The 20,800-nt window shown below is 43.6% G+C and overlaps 1 protein-coding gene across 4 annotated transcripts in view; it reads right to left on the bottom strand.

Annotated features, from left to right (window-relative positions):
* The window catches only part of fat2 (FAT atypical cadherin 2), a 94,694-nt gene extending 73,951 nt beyond the window's left edge, over positions 1 to 20,743 (bottom strand). For 2 of the 4 annotated variants that reach the window (XM_086304988.1, XM_086304989.1), the window contains exons 1-3: positions 20,511 to 20,736; positions 1,602 to 4,868; positions 161 to 472 (exon numbers count right to left, since the gene is read on the bottom strand). In XM_086304988.1, coding sequence (XP_086161114.1) covers positions 161 to 472; positions 1,602 to 4,860 — 3,571 coding nt within the window. In that variant the 5' untranslated portion in view covers positions 4,861 to 4,868; positions 20,511 to 20,736. Of the gene's footprint in view, positions 1 to 160; positions 473 to 1,601; positions 4,869 to 20,510 lie in introns of all 4 variants that reach the window. The other 2 variants (XM_086304991.1, XM_086304990.1) reach the window with 2 other exon arrangements.
* Between the last annotated feature and the right edge of the window lie 57 nt (positions 20,744 to 20,800).

Here is a 20,800-nt window from a genome sequence, read left to right as displayed (position 1 = left end):
ATTCAAAACTTGGTGTTAAAATGTTGTGCCTCAGTTTGCGACTGAGATAACTCACATGATATCACCTTGTTTTACCTTTCTGAGCCAGGAAAACTTTCTGTGACATGTTGAAATTCATCAAGGTCTCCTTTGATTATATTTTTCATTGAAGAGTATTCACCTGTGTTAGGATCGATGTCAAAGTGCAATCGGTGAGATTCCAGCATCTGGAAGGAAAGCTTCCCCTCAGAGGACGTGTCCACATCTGTGGCCGACACCTTGATGACGGATTCGACCGTGTCCACGTTCTCTGGGACAGATGCAAAATACATCGGCTGGGAAAGTTCGGGAGCATTGTCATTAATGTCCAGGACCTCGATGAAGACGTGAGTCCAGGTGATCAGAGGCTCAGTCCCCAGATCGGTGGCGTAGACGGAGAGCCAGTAATGAGGCGCCGTCTCGCGGTCCAGCATCTCTGTCATACGAATCACACCTAAACACACCAACGGTACAGTTAAATCATTGTTGTCTACACTGGTATTCACATGTTTCAAACATGCTGCCCTGCCTCAGGAATGAATCACTTATCCATCTAATCTGTTCATGCTTAATCACTGTACAGCCCGGGAGGAACTAGCAGCCACTTGCGCCGTCACTGAGCTTAAGGTGCCTCTTTGCATTCAAAAAAAATCTGGAAAGGAGCCCAGACGTGGGTTGTGAAATTTTAAGTTATTCCCTGTTCAGCAAAATGTGTGACATATTTGTGTTAGCTTAATACGCTAGAAAAGAGGCCCGCACAGAGGCCTGAACACAATGGAAATGTACTCCTCTGCACAGTGGTCTGAAGAGGCTGTTTAAATGTTGATGCCCCAAGTGAGAGATAATGAAGCAGCAACGTGGAGACAAAGACATATTTCAGCATAACTCTTTTGTCACAGTGAACGCCATTCAGTCTGATTTTATTTGAGTCTTAAGTACAGCAGCAGGCCAATGGAATACATTGTGATACGCTGCAAGGTCGCAGGGTATCCTCTGCAAAGGATATGCTGATGGAAAAATATACAAACTACTTTAACAACCCCAGACGAAGAACTGCTTCTTCAAGCAAGTACACGTCCCGTTCTATCAGAGTGAGCACATGAGCATACAGCTGTAAAGTTCAATGCAGCACGAGGCGTGTCAGAGAGGTGGAAAAGACAAATGTTACCATGCAACACTTGTGCCGTTTAATTTATGCTGCAGTGCTAATTACTGTTTACAGAGCACAACGGTTCTGACCTTTGACCTTTCTACTGAGAACTAGTCTATAATCTTTACCCTTCACTGAAGACACACTCTGCTAAACAGTGCTTTATTTAGCAGGTGGTTAGCTTTGGCTTTCAGTCAGATTGGTTCTTAGCTCCTAAACTTTGTTTCTATATGGAAACCTAGTGTGTTACCAGGTGAGATTTAATGGTGCAACCTTTGGAGAGGACAAAGGCCTTTTCCCAGTCTTTCTGCTAAGCTAAACTATGAGAGCGAGATCAGGCTTCACATCTGACTAAAAATTGCTAACATTGCTTTTCTACTTTTTAGATAAAAACATCACAACAACAAAAATTGAATCACCAAGTGTTAGTTACCTGCTTCCTCATCAATGGTGAACACTCCTAAGCCAGAACCATCATGGATGTGGTACCTGACAACCCCGTCTCTGCCCAGGTCTTTGTCTGAAGCCGTGAGAGTTACCACAGATGTCCCTACAGCTGAGTCCTCCTTTACCAGAGCTTCATAGACGAACTCTGAGAACACCGGCCGGTGGAGGTTCTCATTGACATCCAGAACCTCGATCTCCACGAAGCATGACGATGACAAGGAGCGAGGGAGGCCGTGGTCGACTGCCCAGACTGTGAGATTGTAAGATGGCCGCCTCTCAAAGTCCAGCTCTCTCTCGAGGGTGAGGGCGCCGGTGGAGGAGTCGAGATGGAAGATCCCGCTCTCTGTGTTTTTGAGGTTATAGGTGACAAGGCCTCCACTGCCCAGATCCAAGTCCATGCTGTCCACCCAGACAAGCAGCGTGCCCACAGGAACATCTTCTGGAACTTTTATTTTATGCACTTTGGGCACAAATTTGGGTGGGTTGTCATTTATATCCTGCAAAATCACCACCAGGTTGACAGTGGAGAACAGCTGAGGGCCGACTGTAGCCTGGTCTCTTGCTTCAATCAGGAGATCATGCTTGGGTGAGCTTTCTCGATCCAGTCTACCCGTCACAGTCAGCTCTCCGGTGAATTCATCCATCCTGAACATGTCGGTCATTGTCAGGAGGGAATACTGGACTTTACCACTCATATCTGAGTCCAGGTCTGCTGTGCGACATGTAAAAATAACCGAATTCACCTCTTTGTTTTCAGGCACGTGGATCACGTACCTGGGCTGATCGAAAACAGGAGGATTGTCATTGACATCCATGATGTTAACGGCAATGAATTTCCACGCAGAAGTTTGCGGTATTCCCAAGTCATAAACAGTGATGTTCAAAATGTAGAACCCCTTTCTCTCTCTGTCAAGTGGACAAACTAGCCGAAGATCACCAGAGAACGTATCAATGGAGAAACAGCCATCTTCATTTCCACTCGAGATGGCGTACACAAGCTTACTATTAAACCCAGAGTCGTTGTCTGTTGCTTTGAACTGAACAATGGTTGAATTTAATGGATGGTTCTCGACGAGATCAATCGAACTGGGAATGCTTGTATCAAACTTGGGAGAATGTCGATTGGTGATGTGGATATCTGAGAATGTGTCCTCCTCCTGATTGATTAAAATGGGTTTGATTGACTTGATTAGTTTATCAGTGACCTGTTTGGCAATGCCAGTTTCCTTGCAGTGCAGCGTTCGATCTTCACCTCGGTTAGTAATGGTTATCCTGACAACCGATGCTTCAGAGTGATGCTTCCCATCGGTGGCTACAACTCTCAGAGTGAATGAACCCTGCAGCAGAGGGATAGGTTGTTTCAGGGCAATGACTCCAGTCACAGAGTTGATCCCGAACACTTGGAGCTCGTTCCCTGACTCGATGACATACCTCAGCTGCTGCAGCTCATCTAAATCAATAGCTGACAGCTTTGCGACTTCGTGTCCCACAGGTAAATCCAGAGGTACAGTAACATTGCAGCCCACCTGCTCGAACAGAGGGATGTTATCGTTGATGTTGTTCAGAGTTATTGTCACAGGGCTTTCGCTGACCTGACTGAAGGGGCCGCCGCTGTCCGACGCCCAAACTCTCAGGTGATACCGCCGTTTCATCAGTTCATAGTCCAAGTGTTCGGAGGTAGAGATGATGCCCGTGAATGGATCTATTGTAAAAGGCAAAGGGCCTGAATTTGCAATCGCGTAAGTCACAAAGCCGTTTTTGCCTTTGTCTTTGTCTGAAGCTGCTACTTTCAACACGCTGCTGCCAACAGGGCTGTTTTCATCCAGCGTGGCCTGATAGGATGTCTGTGTGAACTCTGGGCTGTTGTCGTTTTCATCCGTTATCTCCACCACGATGTGAGTTTCAGCTTCACCGTGATTGGCCATTACATCAAACTCATATCGATCTTTCCTCTCATAATCAAATTTCCCTGTAGTTATGATAATCCCAGTTTTAGGATTGATCTTAAAGTTAGAGGTGTCTGGATTGTTCTTGATACTAAAGGTAACGTTAAAGGGAACTGAGGTGACAGAAACCTTAAGTACATGAGTCTGTGGGGGTGAAAACTCACTCAGAGTCACAATGTAGGTGTCCTCCAAAAATGCCAGTGGGCTGTAATGATAGGCTGGAATGTGGATTTGTGTGATTGGAGAGAGGAAACTTGGCAAGCTCCTGTCTTTAGCTTGCAGTGAAAGATTCAACCCAAAACGAGCCTGAGACCAGATAATCCTCTTTGTAGAGATCACTTGGAAGTCACTGCCCTGCACACCTGAGGGGATTACCTCAAACCACTTGTGGGGATCCCCTCCAATGATATTGAGGGATTCCACTGGCTTAACTCCTTCCTCCACATGGACATTGATATCTATTTTTCCATCTGCAGACACTGTAGCTTCAGGGGGCGGTGTGATAACTGGAGATGCCATGGTCATCTTTTGTATGTTTACAGTGACCCTGGCGACATTCCCAAATTTCTGAACACCGGATATCTTTTTTGTCCTGTCCTCTGCTAATACGGTGAGGTCGTAGCGCTGTGCGCGAGTGTGATTGAGCCTCTTGATGAGGCTCACCGTGCCCGTGAAAGGGTCAACAACAAACGGATGAGCTCTGCTGGTGAATGAATAATAAAACTCAGCATTGCTCCCAATGTCGGCGTCTGTAGCGCTGACTTTGGTGACACTTGACTTTAGAGGAGCGTCCTCCCTGATGGCCACATTGTACGATGCCGGGTAGAAGAGAGGCTTTAAGTCGTTGGTGTCAAGCACCTGGACGAAGACCTTCGTCATTGCCTCGAAGCCAAAAGTGCTTTCCTTTGCCTCCACAGTGAGAGTGTACGAGTCTCTGACCTCCCTGTTGAGGAGAGCCGAGTTGCTGCTGCGCGTCTTGATCCTGAGAAAGCAGAAATTTCCGACTTTGACTGCCTCTGCTTTGAAGAAGCTGTCATCGTCACCTGAGACGATGTTGTACTTGATGTCCCACAGCGGATCTGTCACTTCAATGCCCATCTTCACCTGCGTCTCAACGTACATCCGCGGGGCTGAGTTCTCGTTGATGGCAGCGTTGTAGAGGTGGTGTGTAAACAGCAGAGGAGAACTGCCTTTTCCCAGTCTATAACTACCTTCAGATCTTGTCACGCATGTGAGGACTGAGGCAAAAACAAGAAGGATTGCTCCTGAAGCTGCCATCATAATCCCCTTTTTGAACATTTTCACATCTGTAAAAAAGACAGAAAAGAGAAGAATAAAAGTCATGTAAGAAAAGCCTTTAGGGAGAGACAACAGCTGCCTGTATCACACGACAAGACATGAAATGTACACTCCAAGCTATTTTGTAAATAGACCAATCACTTCCCTGAAGCTCGAGCACAAAGAGTACAACAGAGAAAGCATATTGACACAACAGCCGAGGGGAGGCTGCGGAGAGGCGTCTCACTCTTGTCCTAACTTGTCTTGACAAAACGTAAAACCAGTAAAACGCTGGATTGTTTCAGGCCAACAAGCTTTTTCAGAGAGTTGGCAGCCCAAATACCCCCTAATCATTTCTCTGAGGCTGAATATCAGCAGCGCAGAGTTGTCCCAATAATCGCCTTCAGTCATTGCAACGATGTGTGGAGGAGTGGTAGGTGATGGTGGGTGGCTCAGAGACTGAGAGCACTTATCCGTGGAGGCATGAGTCATTAAACTGCTACACCCATAACCTTTTACAGGGAAGACCTGATCAAAAAGTTAAACATATAAAACCAACAATCACTACCTGAAGCCCACATTCATGTCCAACTCTACAAAGCTCACATGTGTGTTTTGTCTTTTATTCTTCCAGTTTAACAGCATCTTTTATTATAAGGTGTTCTGAAAGACAATGCTTTTTAATCAGATTCAATTCATGCGCCAGCTGCAGCGAGAAATAACGGACCTGAGTAACAGACCTACAGTGTCTGTTGGGAGGTTGGAGGCATATGGTGCAGTTATAATTCCTTTTTTTACTTTCTCTTTGACTTCCTGGGAAACTTCAGACTCTAAACCAGGTTAGCCTTAGGGAAAGAAAGTGGTTTTAACCTGTTTACACTTTCTGCATAAATGAGTCACAGCAGCAGCAGCTGAACATGTTCTGAAAAGATGGACTTGGACCAAACCTGATGATGATGACGATGATCATGCAAAAAAAATCAAAAGATTTTTTCCATTTTTGCTACATTCAGCATTTTGTCCAATGTATTGCTCACAATTTGTTTATACAAACGAAATCATTTAAGGGGGTTAGGATGAAGACATCCCCGTGATGATGTAGAGGCCTAAAACTCAAATCTGATGAAGACATACATCAAAAGTTAAGGATGTCACTGCCAGTGTTGTCTTACACTTTAAAGTTTGTCTTTCAAAATCATGACCCACAATATCCTTCTGAACCTAATCCATGTTTCCATACATCAGCATTGTAGCATAACTCTTCAGCATCTCTGGAATCGCCATATCACACCAACCATTCGGTTTCAGTTGTCTAAACAAATCTGAACACACAAAAGGGCAAGACAAAAGATGCCTTATTGTGGCAGAAAGTTATGAATACCAGTATCTCACACGATCTCACACTCATGTGGGTTTAGGAAAACAGCACTCCCGGACGCGCTGATGGTTTGGTCCCGAGTCTCCAGGTAGGCTGGCGCTGGAGCTTTCACTGGACGGTGACAGGTATGAGGGGTGTTATCTCCACTCACATGGTGACAGTTGATCAGATTACAAACGCCAACGTCACAGCTTGGAATTCAAAAGAGAGGCAAGGTGTTTTGTAATTTAGCCAGGCTTTCTGCACCATCATTTTTTTCTGGTGCTCACGTCTATTTTGTGACCGGCACATTTTAGATGCACTGCTTCAGGGTTTGACTTGACTTTTTTAGGACACCTCACAGATCGCTGATCTCTCCACCGAGAATATTTATGCTGCCTGGAAATGTGGACATTTTGGGACATCTTTATTTTTATAATCACAGTCCAAATGTCTCTTTTCCTGTAAAAGCGTGCTTATAATGTAAAACTGGGAAATATTGTTACGCAAGCGCTAAAACTTACTTACTTAAAACCTGACTTATTACCTCCTTATTTAAATGGTCTTACCCAGGGGCGATTTTAGCCCATTTTTGAGGGTGCTTCAGCACCCCCAAAATGAATCAAAGCACCCCCAAAGATTTCTTACTTTTTTTTGACAATATTTGCTGTTTGTGGGACACACTACTAAAAATATAAAAAGCATACAGTACGTAATTGAGATGGAACATTTTAACAACAAAAGTATAGATAACCCCTCCCCCCTCCCAAAGTGGTTTGTTCCAGCTCTCCCCTGCTCGGGCTCTAGCGCCGTTGCTGCCAGAGCGATGGTGGCTGAGACGCAGCGGAGCAGAGGTGTAAGTGCCTGGCTTAAAACAGGACATGTTAGCTGCCTTTAACCTTCAGTTACTCTTTATATAGTTAGGTAGGAGTCAGGCCATGTTTCTTTTTAGCTGAAAAATATTACACCAGGTAACCTGCAGTGTTGAAAACGTGTTTTCCGACTATGTTTGCTACCCTACAATCCGTCCTGCTTTGTAGTAAAATCAGCAACATTTGACCGTCCTGTTGCTCCCATTTAAATGTATGCAGCCTATTTAAAATGTAAAACGTAACATTGTCCGCAGCCTACTGTTGTTACCACCGTCCTGTTTTAAATGTAATGAGAGAAACTGGTTATTTTGTCATATGTGCCGATATTGAACCCAAGGTACTAACTAGCTAACTGACTGGATGCCCATTAACCTTATAACTCCTGTTGTGTGTGTGTGTGTTTGTTTGTGTACAGAGAGACAGCCAGGTTCATAATGGATATGAGGTAGTTTTTTCAAAAAAAGGAGCCACATTCAGGTAAAAGTGTAAAATCAAATGATCCATCAATAAAGGATAATGTTGGATCAGTGTTTCAATATTTATATCCTTTATTAGATGTACATGTGGTTTGTTTATTTGCCTTTTGGTTAAAAGTAAACTGAGAGAGGACTTCTTTTTTATTAGTGATCTTAATAGTATTTTTTAATCTAATTGAATACAATCAATTTGTGTATGATTGTCAGTCCAAAGAGGGAGAGAGGAAAGAGGAGAACATGAGGAGAAAGTACAAGGTCAGGAAGAACCAGGTAAGAAAACAGACAGGGAGTACTAACAGGCACAACAGAAACTGTTAAACTGGCAAAGAAAAAAACACAACTATTAAACTATCCGGTTTTTTAATGATGACGCGACGAATCCTACTTCCGGGTCTAAAGTAGTCTGCGTTTAATATGGCTTTTGTGTTGTTAACATGTTTAATGTTATGTATTTTCTTCTATTTGATCTCAAAAAGCTCCTAAAACAGTCAGTGATCCCTGTTGACCTCCCTCGGCTTTTATTACCGCTAATCATTTATTTAAGCTCAGTTTTTAAAACCTTAGGATGTAACTACAGCCCAGCCCATGCAGCAGTATATGAATGACTAACCTCGTATTGTGGATGGATTATCTCAGTTGTTCTCCTGGCTGAAGTTTGGTCCTTTTACAGCATCCTGCCATGCGATTACATTTGTTCCTGACCACCGAGAACACTCACGTTAACTTTTATAGAGTGGAAAAAAGTTAGCTTGTTTATATTATGCTAACATAGCTGTGTCGTTAGCTGTCACGTAGCACATCTTTATATAATCAGAATCAGAATACTTTATTGATCCCTGGGGGAAATTATTTTTTGTTACAGTGCTCCATTTTAAACCAACATTAAGACAAGACAGACAATACGCTAACTAAGAATAGTACAATATATACATATATATACATACATACATACATAAGTCACTTATAAATAAATAGTTGGAAAAGCTACAAGCTAGCCCAACTTCAGTAACCCTACAAACGTCACTGCTGTTTAGTTTTCTGTCTTCATTTATGCTGGAAGTGATAACAGAGCTGTAGGCTACGTTTTAATTTGTTTCCAAAACCCCGCAGTCAGGACATGCTATATTGTATTTAGATAGAAGCTAGCGAGCTAACTCCCTGCTAACTTCTAACTCCGTTAAATGTCATAAATTCCATTTTCATGGATGCCTGGATGTTAAACTCAATTGTTACACCTGGTAGAGTAGAACGCTGATCATTTTATTAAAGATGAAAGACTTTAGACAGTTTTTCAACTCTCAGTAATGCCATAGTGATCGTTTGATATATGGACCTGCAGCGGAGTTTAGACCCAGACACGGCTAGTGACGTCAGACTGAACAACCGGATTAAAGCTGCTATACACAGTCTGCAAAACAAACTGGGTTGTCAGCCCTGGCACTGCATTACCATATTGAGCTTAAGTCAGAGGAAGTCACGGTTGCCAGAGACTTTTTGAAGCTCAAGAGTGAGGCTGGTGCCATCCCAGATATGTTAACATTGTACAATCTTCTGGATAATCAGATCTTCCCCAAACTGAAAACTGTTATTCAGGTTGTCCTAACAAACCCAGTTAGCAGCTGGAGCTGTGAGAGGTCTTTTAGTGTCTTGAGTCAGCTCCATACCTGGCTGAGAAGGACCATGGGTCAAAGCAGACTCCAGCACCTGGCTGTGATGTCAGTTGAGAAAGAGATGCTTGAGAGACTTGAACACCAAAATGTGATAGAAAGATTTGCCAACCTCAAGCTGAGGCGACAGAGGATAAAAGAAAAGAAAAAATCTGCAGAGCCATAGTAGTATCTGCAGTAAAGATCTTTTCATACATTGTATACATTGTACCAGAGGCTAAGGTGTCTCAGTTTTTTTACATTTTTTAATAATATTTTGTACATTTCAAGGACTCTTCTATTTTTGGAGTGTATTTTTATGTATCTCTATTGTATTATAATACACTTTAAAAGTGAATCTCTGTCCAAAAAATGCACCCAGCTTACTTTTTACTCACAGTGAGCATCATTCATTATTATCCCGCAGTAATTAAGGTTAGGAAACTGCGATCGTGGCTCAAAGAGTTGGCAGTTCGTCTTGTAACCGGAAGGTTGTCGATTCGAGCCCCGGCTCGGACAGTCTCGGTCGTTGTGTCCTTGGGCAAGACACTTCACCTGCCGCCTACTGGTGATGGCCAGAGGGGCCGATGGCGCGATATGGCAGCCTCGCTTCTGTCACCAAGTGTACCTGCCTCCACCAGAATTGTAAAGTGCTTTGAGGGCCCTGCTATATGAATGCCATCAATTATTAGTATATGTATTTTTTTAAAATTCCAATCCATTCTTCTTTTGCAGCATTTAAATAACCTTGATCAGATTTGATGGTTTTGTTACAGACTTTCCAAAAAAGTGTTTTGCTTTTCTTTCACAAATGTGGGGATTAAATTGTGTTAAAATGTACAAAACAGTGATGTCATGTTTTGTGACGAGGACCCGGGCACAGAGAGACTTGATGAATTTAAGAATCTTATGATTTAATAAAGAAATTTGCAGACTTGCACAGAGATGGTAAAATTGTGATGACTGATAATGGAGATGAAGACAACAGAGGACGAGGACAGGGAGGACCAGGGGTTTAAATGCACCAAGGGGACAGTCAGAGGGAACTCGGGACAACGGGAGACATTTAAGGATGCAGGGACTGACAGAGACAGGGAAGAAGTCTCATCGTGATGAGGAAAGTTTACCTTGCCTGGATGGGCAGCTCTCTGGGTGCTCAGCACCCCCAAAGCTCTGATCCTAGAATCGCCCCTGGTCTTACCTTTAACTATTTGTAAGTAAATATAATTACATAAATTACAGGAGAATTAAGCCCTTAGTCGGAGCAGTATTATAAAGTGTTACCTGCTCAGCTGAGGTGAAAGCAGACGTGCCCGTTTCACTGCTTTAGTTTCTATGATAAGTTTTAAGGAGAAGCCTGAATCTGATTTCCCGTCATGTGCCTGACTCTTCTTCAGTGTTTGTTTTTTCTATTTAATTTCTCCTTTATTATTAAAAGGCCCTTGAACATCTCACTATACACATGCATAATGTCTTTATATATATTATTATTTTTTATCTTCACATCAAAGCAAAGCGTTGTGTTCTCAGACAAAGCTGTTTGATTCAGCCTCATGTCAGTCAAATCTAAACATTTACATGTTCATTTAGTCCAGTTTGAATATTTCAAGGTTAAAGCAATCTTATCAAATAAATATATAATATAATTTTTTAGTATAAGATAAAACAAGATAAGTCTTATATTTACCATTTGTACAGCAGCACTTAGAGACAGTCAAATACAAATAGATATACAAATTTAAACCACGTGCATGGGGACGTAGAGTAACGTGTTTTTTAAAGAGGAATTTTGAGCATAAAACAGGAATTCCCTGATCATGCAGATTTAGGTTCAAGCATGTCCTCTAATAGGATTTGAATTTTAGCATTTTTTTGGAGAAACTAGTAGGCCAGGTATTCTATTAAAAATTAGTTATTAAAGAGTGATTAATAAACACGTCTTGTTGAAGGAGTTTACGTACGACTGTAGTCTGCTCTGTGCCAGTCTGCACCTGCATATTGATATTACTGCATATTAGAGTATTGAACACAGTTTGGGAACATTAAAAGTCACAGGAGGAATCTAATGCTTCTTCATCTAGTGGTGAAATAAAAAGGACCAAAGCAGGGAGACGAAGATGGATTCGACCTTCGCTGGGAAACTGGAAAACATTATGAAATCCATTTGAATCTAATGAGCTTTGAGCCGGCCTGTAATGAACCTCACAAATCAGGATGATTTGTTTCATCAGCACGCGTTCATACACACTGCTCAGAGGGCTGCAGTGGCGCTGGTGCTCTGTTTTATCAAACACTGGATAAACGGACCACTGTGTGGGCCTTAGGATGCCATAAACTGTAAATGTTTAACATACATTTTGACCTGCGAAGGATAGCGTGCACGCTGGATCTGCAGTGCATTCTGGGCTGATGATTTAAGCTGTCTTATTTCTAACAGACTAAGGTTTAAAAAACACACGGAGTGCTTTTGGTTGAAATTTACAGGCAAAGGAAATGAAGGAATACATGTCATCCTTCACAGAAGCGCAGGTCAGGGAGAAGGGCAAATGCATGAGGAGGACCACAAGTTCTCAGCTCTTTGATCAGTAAGAACACCTCAGGTACAATTTAATTCCATGTGGATTCAAAATCCTAGCAGAACTTGAGCGAAAATCACTTAAAGGAATGTGAGAGATGATCTGCTCTGAAAGCAAACGGCCCCATTGCACAGGAAATGGCAAACTGTCCGTTCAGTGAGCTCAGCGCTTCCCCCTCAGACCTCATTTTGGGGCACAAACAAATGCATGGCTTACATTTCCACATCACCCCTATGGCTCAGGGCTCAAACAGAGCAGCATCTGCATCCTGGTCCCGCCCCGTCAGTCAGTGCGAGCTGGATGGGGTCAAAGACAGCTTCCTGTCTTTAATGGTCGCCGCCTCTGTTCAGCACTTTTAGCACAGAGGCCTGATGTGCATCTTATCTGCAGTGCTAAGTTCAACACAGTTGTGCATGCTGGTACATTTTTTCAGCAATCTTTAAGATCTTTGTTATTTTTTCTCGACTTTGCTGTGTCTCGGTTTTTATTTTTAGCATAATCTTTTCATTTCATCTTAAATTTCCTCGCATTTTATCAGGTGTAAACTTCCTGGCAACACAGTATAAAGCAAAAAAAAATCAATTGATCAACAACGTTTGCTCAGTTAAACTGACACAAACACTTCTTAAAACTCAAACTGGGCAACCTTTCAACACGCCGATTTAAAATCGGAATAATTTGCATTCATGTAAAAAACTCTGAGTCCCAGTGGTTCATGCTGACGTTAACATGTTTCTGATGATGTGCTGTAATACAAACACTCATTTTATCACTCCAAGCTCTGGATGATGTCACATAGAGCAGGTTTCTCTAATGTGGTCTCGTCACCTACCTGCTGTTTAAAACTTCTGTTAGCAGGGGGCAGCCAATCAGAGCTGAAAGAGCTTTATTAATAATGAGGAGGAGCTGTGGGGCACAAAGAAGGATTATTTTGAACTATTAATCATGCAAAGCTGCTTTGGAAAAGTCATAGAAAGAAATAAGAGATCCACTTTGAGGGCATTTTGTAGAAAACTCAGTTAAAGGTTTCAGCTGCATGTCAGAGTAAACAGTTCCTGAAACCAGATGACTTCCTCCACACCATCAGACACAAGGAAGCTGGCGGGTCTTATCACTGAATCTGGATTCATAGAACTGCCACAGGCCTCTGGAAAAAAATCCAGATATACTGGGCAGAGGGAGCGTGAGAGGAACAAAGTGTCCTCACATGGAGATTATCTCCTCCTGAACTGATCATGACCGTCTCAGACTCATTCAAAATTAAAAATTAAATTAAAAATTAAATCTGACTCATCTGTTCAAGGAAAGAAAAAAACTACATGAGGCCTCATCCTTGAAATACGTCACACTTTTCTCTTTTTCAGGCCTCGTTTTGCTTTGAAAAGTGATACGTTTCTAAAAATGGTTTATTCTTATAGTCTGACTTCCTGCATAAAGTGGAACCCTCCTCCAGCCTGCTCTGTCTAGTTCAGTTTTATTATAAATTAAGCCTTTTGCTCTTATGTTCTTACTCATCCATGCTACGAGGAGCTGAACATGAGTCACTTCACTGAGCGTGAAGGTAGTAGTTTGTTTCCTGTGTGACGACTCCTGCAACAAGTTGAATCATGGATCCGCAGAGCTGCCAGTCTGGCTGTGAAAACCTGAGGGTATTTTATAACAGGAGGGCAGGGCACATTGTTTCAGCCTGAAGAGCACAATAATTACGGCCATATGTTTGTACAAAAGCTTCTCCTCCAGGAAACTGCAGTGAAACGCAGAGCGAGTGAAAGGATCTCAGGGTTTTCCTTTTGTCACTGGAAACTATCTGGCATTATTCTTCCTCCTGCTCCCTCTGTGAGTGTATTAATCCCACCAACCCACTTCCTGCTTTTTGTCAGTGATTACACCCCCATTCTGAAAAAAGCGAGCAGAGACGAGGGCCCTGAAATTTAATATCCCAGTCTTCACATAAAGGAGTTGCTGAGGTGTAGGTGTTTCACAGAGCTGAGGTTCACTTCCATAAATGAAAACAGTGTTTTATTTATTTCTCTAACAGTTAAATCATCCATTTATACTACAAACCCAGGTACACATAGAGCTTTAGTCTCACTGCATGCACAGCACGGGAGCCTTTTTAGCTGACTTTAGGCCCATAATAAGCAGACCTACGATCATTTCTAGTGTTCAATTAACATAAGTAAAGTTAGATATTAGAGCTCCCGTGGAGGTTTGTTAATTCATCCAGGAAGTTTAAACAGACACAAAGTTCAGACAAACCTATCACTGCCATCCCGTATCTAAAAGCTGGATCCAGTGTTGGTTATGGTGAGTCGACCTGTTCGGTCCAGGTGTGGGACATCTGCTAATGGCGCACGGAGGAAACGGACAGAGAGGCTCAGCAGGTCGGAGGTTTGTCCTACTGAGACCCCGACAGGATGCAGGTTCAGAAATATACACAAAACCATGTATTTAAGTCTGAGAACAGTTCCCATCAGCAGTTTTTACCTGATTTATGTTGTACTTGTTTACATATAAATACGAGGCCATGACAAGTGCACAAATTCAGGATGAGAAATCAGTGAAAGCTTCACAAAGCAACCGCTGTGTTAAAGCTAAAAATGATCGTTCTTATTATTGACAAACAGCTGAGCTCTGTGCAGAGCAAACTCGGCACAGCCGAAAGCTCAGTCAGGAAGCTGGAGACAGTTCAAACTGAAGCTTAAGCCTGATTGGCTCACGTTATTTCACCTGTGCCACCAATCAGTAATTAGCTGAGTACAAATCACTTACTGACACTAATCACCCAGTGTCCCAGCATGCCCACAGCTGCACATCAGTGAGCCGGTAACGTGGCGGCCTTTTTCTTCTGAAGCCACACAAACACTAAGAATGCGGTTTGAAGTTTTTATCCTTTAATGCGCTCAGTCGTCTGGGCCGAGGCACGGCGGCATGTTTTCCTCTGCCAGAAACTCAACTTACTTTCAGACTTTCATCTTCATTTGCATAATTGCAGAGTTCAATTTCCTTGGTAGCCATTAAAAAGAACAACAGAGGGTCGTTACACTGGGACAATCTCACACAGTAATGAGTCTGGGCTGCAGCGCCGGACCGTGATGGATGGGGAGGCTTCGCCCGCTGCCACTTTATTAAGTACTCATTTTTGTTTTAAGGTGAAAAAAACACCTAAGATCTGATGACTGCAAAGCGTAAAGAATGTCTTCCCCCAAATGTCAAATTTGACAATGAGGTGCTCCAGCAGCTGCTCGCCTTCAGACGAAAGGTCGCTTTATGCTCTGTGACACGTGCAGCTCTGCAGCACATCGTTGCAGCTTAATGATGGAAAGAGTTTTAAAATTGATGAAGAACAGCAATCAGAGCGCAGCACATGAAACAAGAAGATGTCTCATGAATCATAAGTTACATTTAAAATAACATCGACGCCAGGTCCAGTTTCCTCAGAGGGGATTCAAGGTCTTCTTATTAATCCTGAAGAGTTGTCCATTATAATCCCCGCTAATCCCTGTATTGGTGCACTGTTTGCAAATTGTCAGCAGCCATTTGAAATGCCTGCTGTTTGCAGAACATCTATGCACAGTGTGTGTCCCTCACACAATCATTTCATAGTTTCTGATGCGAAAACACCTACAGGCTCATCTCAGACAGATTAGTGAGGTGATTTCAGAGGAATCGTCCAGGTATGGATCTGTCACAGTTCACAGGCTACTGCTGTAAAAATGACGAACGCCATCTCGAACATGACCATCGCCGAGAGTGATTGTTGTTAGTCGTGGATGGACAGATGACGGGAAAGGCTCTCGCCGACTCTGGCTGGCAGTTTCAGTTCAATTCAGTTTTATTTCAATCACAACAGCAGTTGCACCAAAGTACGTTATTCTGTGGGTAAAGACCTAGAGTAATGCAGAGAGAACCCCAACAATCAGGGAAAAACCATAGGTTATTATTGATGAACTGTTCTGAAAAGTGAAAATGTGCAGCTTGGTTCACGTTTACATTCATGAAGCAGCAGACAGCAGAGCGACCACTGGCTCATGACTTTAAATAAACCTCCAGAAGCTTGGACTGTGGCCCAGAATGAGGCCGACACTCAGACGCTGCAAAGCTAGTCCTAACTGTAATGTTGGATTCAATGAAGCCAAACCTGTTGGAACTTGAAACTGACTATGAAGAAGAGCGAATACCAGCCAACCCCACAGTGATCAGTGATTATCAACAAGGCAGAACTTCCACAGTCACCCTGTCGGCCACGTGCAGCTGCAGTTTATCTGTTTGCTGTCTCAGTAACGTGCAGCATTATTGGTGCTTTCATACATACGCTGTGTTTTCTCATGAAGTCATGCCCCGTCTGTACACGCGATTCTGTCTTTCACCTGCATCCTCTCTGCTATTCAGACATCTCAGTTTCCTGAAACAGTCCGACTGATCGAGACTCTACCAGCACACAGTGCAGACTCTGTCAGTGTGACACATTTGGTCAACTGGATTTATTCCTCAGAGGACAAAACCAGAACAGAGATCCCTCCATCACGTAGATCTGTAAAGACCTCGGGTTAAGTTCAGGGACCAACCAGGTGCAGGATGGCTCCACGTGTCAGGTTAGGAGGGCTTTAAACTCTACATGGTGTTAAGTGTCAGTCAGCTTTTTTCTTTTACAGCCAGAGGTCTGCAGAGTGTTTTTGGACCTTCACAGGAGAAGTGAAACGTGCTCCGCTGTTTGAGGGCTGTTGAGGTATGAAGTGAAAAAATACTCAAATAAGAACAGACAGCTGCTCTTGTATGCGCTCCTACTTCCAGGTACCAATTAAAATCGGGCTCTTGGGCATCTGCCAGTCGGAGGTATGACTGACTGACTCCCCACCCCCATGACTTCTTCTTTTTGATGGAAGCTGCCTCACAGCTCTGCTCTCGCTTTATAGCTTTTTTCCTGCGTGATCGTTAGCAGAGCTCAATGACTGTGACCCCTGACCCCTGCACGGTCAGCTCCAGTCACCATCCCAAATTATTCACCTGTTCTCATATATAAATTAGTGCTTCGGGGCTTTATTAGGGGGACTTTATAATGAGGCTGAGAGTAACATTACTCTGTGAGCTTCGTGGCAGGGCAGCTTGTTTTTTTATTTGAGCTGAAAGTCCAGCTTCCTCACAGTAATCTGATGAAAATCAGCAGTCTGGGCCTTTCTGGGGTGTGTTTAACTTAAAAAGCAGATGTTAAGCCCTTTAAGCAGCTTTCACAGCTGAAATTCAGATGCTGGATTTTGTCAGGGTGAGGCTACAATGGTGACCTCTGTCTGGAAAGGTCATGGCCTCCAAACTAACCCCATTCACACCCAGAGTGAAGCTGGAGCGTGGAGGCCTTTAGCTGAACGGTTATATCTGAGTGAGTTACAGTGTGGTAGGACTTAACCCGGCCTCGATGACCGACATCTGTGAGTGAAACCTCAAACGGAGAGTCCGTCAGAAATAAGGAGTTGAGGAAAGAGTGAGTGAAATGATTTAATGTTCTGGGTTTGATCAGAAATGTGTCCGACCTTTACTCTGAGCTCTGCTCTACAACAAAAGCAGAGACGCTAACCTCAGCAGGGGGTTTCAAAGAGAAACGTCCAATCTTCCCCGGTTCAGCGTACACGTGGGACTCCTCACCGTTCTGAGTCATAGGTGATCGTGACCAAAGGCAGATGAGAGCTGCGGTCCGGACATCAGCCTCGGCCTGCCATACCGGGCAAAGTAAGGTGGCCTGGCCTGCTGCGCGGAGACAGTTTTCTGTGAGAGAGACACTAAACAGGCTGGATGTGGAAAATCTGAGCTCTACTGTTCAGTTTTATAACTGGTGGTTTATTAAATGTTAACATTTTCAGAGGTTTTTCTGGTTTTAGTGGTCAGGATCATGCAACGTCAAACTGGGCTGTGTGTGTCCACCAAATCAAATGAGCTTTATTCAAGTACACACACACACACGTGTGGTCACAGTGCGCTGACACGGCCAGAGAAGTTCAAAGATTGATAAATCAACCAGAGCTTCCCCACCTGACCTACACTATCTTTAACATATTTAATGAAGCCATGCAAACTTTTACCTCCAAATCTTTTTACTGTTTGGAGCCTTTGAAGGTTTTATTTTTATTTTTGAGCCTTCGCAACTTAATGAGGGTTCATGGATAACAGCTGCTATCATGTGTTGGTAAAAATGAACCTTTTTCAGACACCTATCCCACTGAACACGACCCCTCAAAGTTTACCCAGAATGCATTATTTTGCCTTAAGAAAACAATCAAAAGGCAGGCTGTCCAGGATGTACACATCTGTACATCTGTCCAGGAGAGTCAAGGAGGCCATTTACGTGAAAAGGGAAAGACCATCTCTGAATCGAGGAGGGGGCCTAAGGGTACATCTTTCACCATCTTACAATGCTGTGATTGCAGCCATTCCCCAACTCTCTGTGAATGGTACTCATGGTCATTGATCAGTGGTCATTGATCAGTGGTCATTGATCAGTGGTTGTTGATCAATGGTCATGAGAATTTGCATAATTATGATGAAGGTGACCTCCCAGCCCATTGTTCCTTCAGTGGGCTGGTTTCAGTCATTATGCACATGTACTGTTTTGGGGATTGGGGAAACCTGCAGTCAGCTGAGACTGAAGAAGTCACTTGGATGAGTGACGAAACGTTTCTCCCACAAAACGCTACGTCCAGATGAACAGAATGAACCTTTGGAGAAAAGTCTGACTAAACTATAGCAGTACCTGCAATTTTCAGAGTTTTTTTCAGCTATCTGCTGTCCTAATGACTCAAAAATCATGTGATTGACACTCGACCAGCCCCCACGACTGTGTGCACTTTTATTTAATTTGCCAAAAATCTGCCCCAAGTACACTAACCAGTTTTTTTTCCTTTAAACTGAACGTTACTGCAGCGTTGCACAATCACACGTTTTTCCTTCATGTCCTTTTCCGTCTGCAGACTAACGACATCTGTGATCAAAATAAGACATTTTTCCTTGTTTAGGAGCAGCTCCCCTCCCACCCACGCCCGACAGCCACAGCTTTTACATGCTGCTGTTAAACTCTGTTCGAGCTCTGTTTTACAATCAAAGCTTTTACTGGTGGAGCATCTGTGAGAGATGTGGCGCTGCACCACTGAAGGCCCTCATAAAAACTCTCACGTCACAGATATGTGTGTGTGTGTGTGTGTGTGTGTGTGTGTGTGTTACAGTGGCTGTGAGAGACATTTTTAACCCCTTTGCACCCAGCGTTTACCAAAACAGATCACCTGAACAGGTACGAAGCCACTGTGTGAAGGTATGAGTCATGTGATGTGAGGTTGCGGGACTGTTTAAATCACACAGGGTCACTCTTGCCTCATAGCACTGTATTTACAGAAGTTCCACAGGATGCTAACAGGCAGCAGCTATCAGTCAATCAGGCTCGTTCGGACTCGGTGAGGAAGAGGAGGAGAAGTGTGTCGCTGCTCTGGTAGGCATGTGTGTGTTTGAATCAGGGTGCATGTAACCTCATTTTGCCCTCTCAGCACTGGTTTTTGATCCTGTGTAATCTTCTGTGAGACATTAGCTCAGTCCCATCAAGAGCCCAGCAGGCTGGACTAATAGCTCCCAGCTAACCATCCATCTCTCATTTATGGCGGGTAGTTTCAGCCACCCTTCCAGCTACGTCTTTATCTCAACAAGTCATTACAACCGTGTTATCAACGCTGTCATTAAATGGCCCTGGAGAAATGACCCATTGGTCCAGACGGAGCGCTTGGCTTTGAAATACCAGCAGAACATCCACTCCTAAAAAACACGAAACTCCATTTACTAGATTTCTAGTAAATCTATTACATCCCATCAGAGATGTGGCATCTGGTTACTCCACCTCTGACGGGATCACCAGCTAACATACAGCATGTGCCGGCCTGGCTCCAGGTGTATCCAGGGTAAAATCCTTACCAAGTCAAACATGCCGACCAGAGAACGGGCAGACAAGCTGCTGTTCCAAATCCGCTAAGGCATCGAACAAAAGAAGAAGAAGAACAAGAAGGAGATACAGCTGTTCTCCAGGGTCACGGCAGCCAAATTACAACTGGACACAACACAGACTCTGTGAGGTCAAGCCAGGTTCAGGGCAAAAGGGAAAGTGTGCTTTTAGAGAAGTTATGTGTTTTTGTCCTTAAAGGTTATCTCGCCTCCATCGGTTTCAAACACCATGATTCAGTTTGCAGGCAGACCCTGCAGGCGGATACGGGAGCACCTCAGCGCCTTCTAACCCTTATTTCAAAACCATCAAATTATTAGCGCACTGCAGAGGCTGATTTAACTGCTCATACAGTAAATCAGCTTGAGGACAAATATGAAGACAAGGCCGAGAAACTTTGGCTGAAGCTCAGGACGTCAGCCTGCATGCGCTGACATGTGCTCCTTCACTCTCCTCCCATACAAACGCTCGGAGCGAAACCTGTCAGATCACACACTTCACACACTCACACTTTCATCTCTTTTCTAAAACGTGTCATTTATTCTCTGTGTTAAACCTCAGACATCCTCCCAAGGAGAGATGCTGCCCTCGGAGAAAACCTACATGTGCTTTAAAACTGAAGCAAAAACTGAACTTTTCTCACATGTGAGCTTCATGTAGTTTTCAGCTCCTCTGTCCTGTTTAAAGCTCCTCCTGGCTACTGTTTTGTGACACTGAGGTGCTAAATAGTGGTATTATTCTTCACAATAAACAGCAAGCAGCGTGGAAACCTTACCTGACGTCCAGTTAGACGTCTTTTCCAGGAATTCCTCTTTCTCCTCTCCCGTCACGCTTCGGAAACTTTAAAAGAAATCCTTTGCTCGCACGGCGACAGCCGTCGTCCTCCCATCACAGTTTGGTGCAAAGTTCATGAGAAAAAGAAGACGAGTGTACAAACATGCAGAGTTACAGGAGTGAGTCTCAGCCTGAGCGCCTTCAGAGGATCTGCACCAGACACACACCTCAGCACTCCCTCAGGATCTCATCTCCACCCACTTCTTGCACTGTCCCTCCTCTCTGTCAGTG

Source organism: Aulonocara sp. 'chitande type north' Nkhata Bay, linkage group LG2 (assembly GCF_057382095.1).
Source record: "Aulonocara sp. 'chitande type north' Nkhata Bay isolate Kocher_YH1m ecotype deep benthic linkage group LG2, A_spYH_male_GT1.1, whole genome shotgun sequence".
NCBI lineage: Eukaryota > Metazoa > Chordata > Actinopteri > Cichliformes > Cichlidae > Aulonocara > Aulonocara sp. 'chitande type north' Nkhata Bay.
This window is presented reverse-complemented; position numbering and strand designations above follow the sequence as displayed.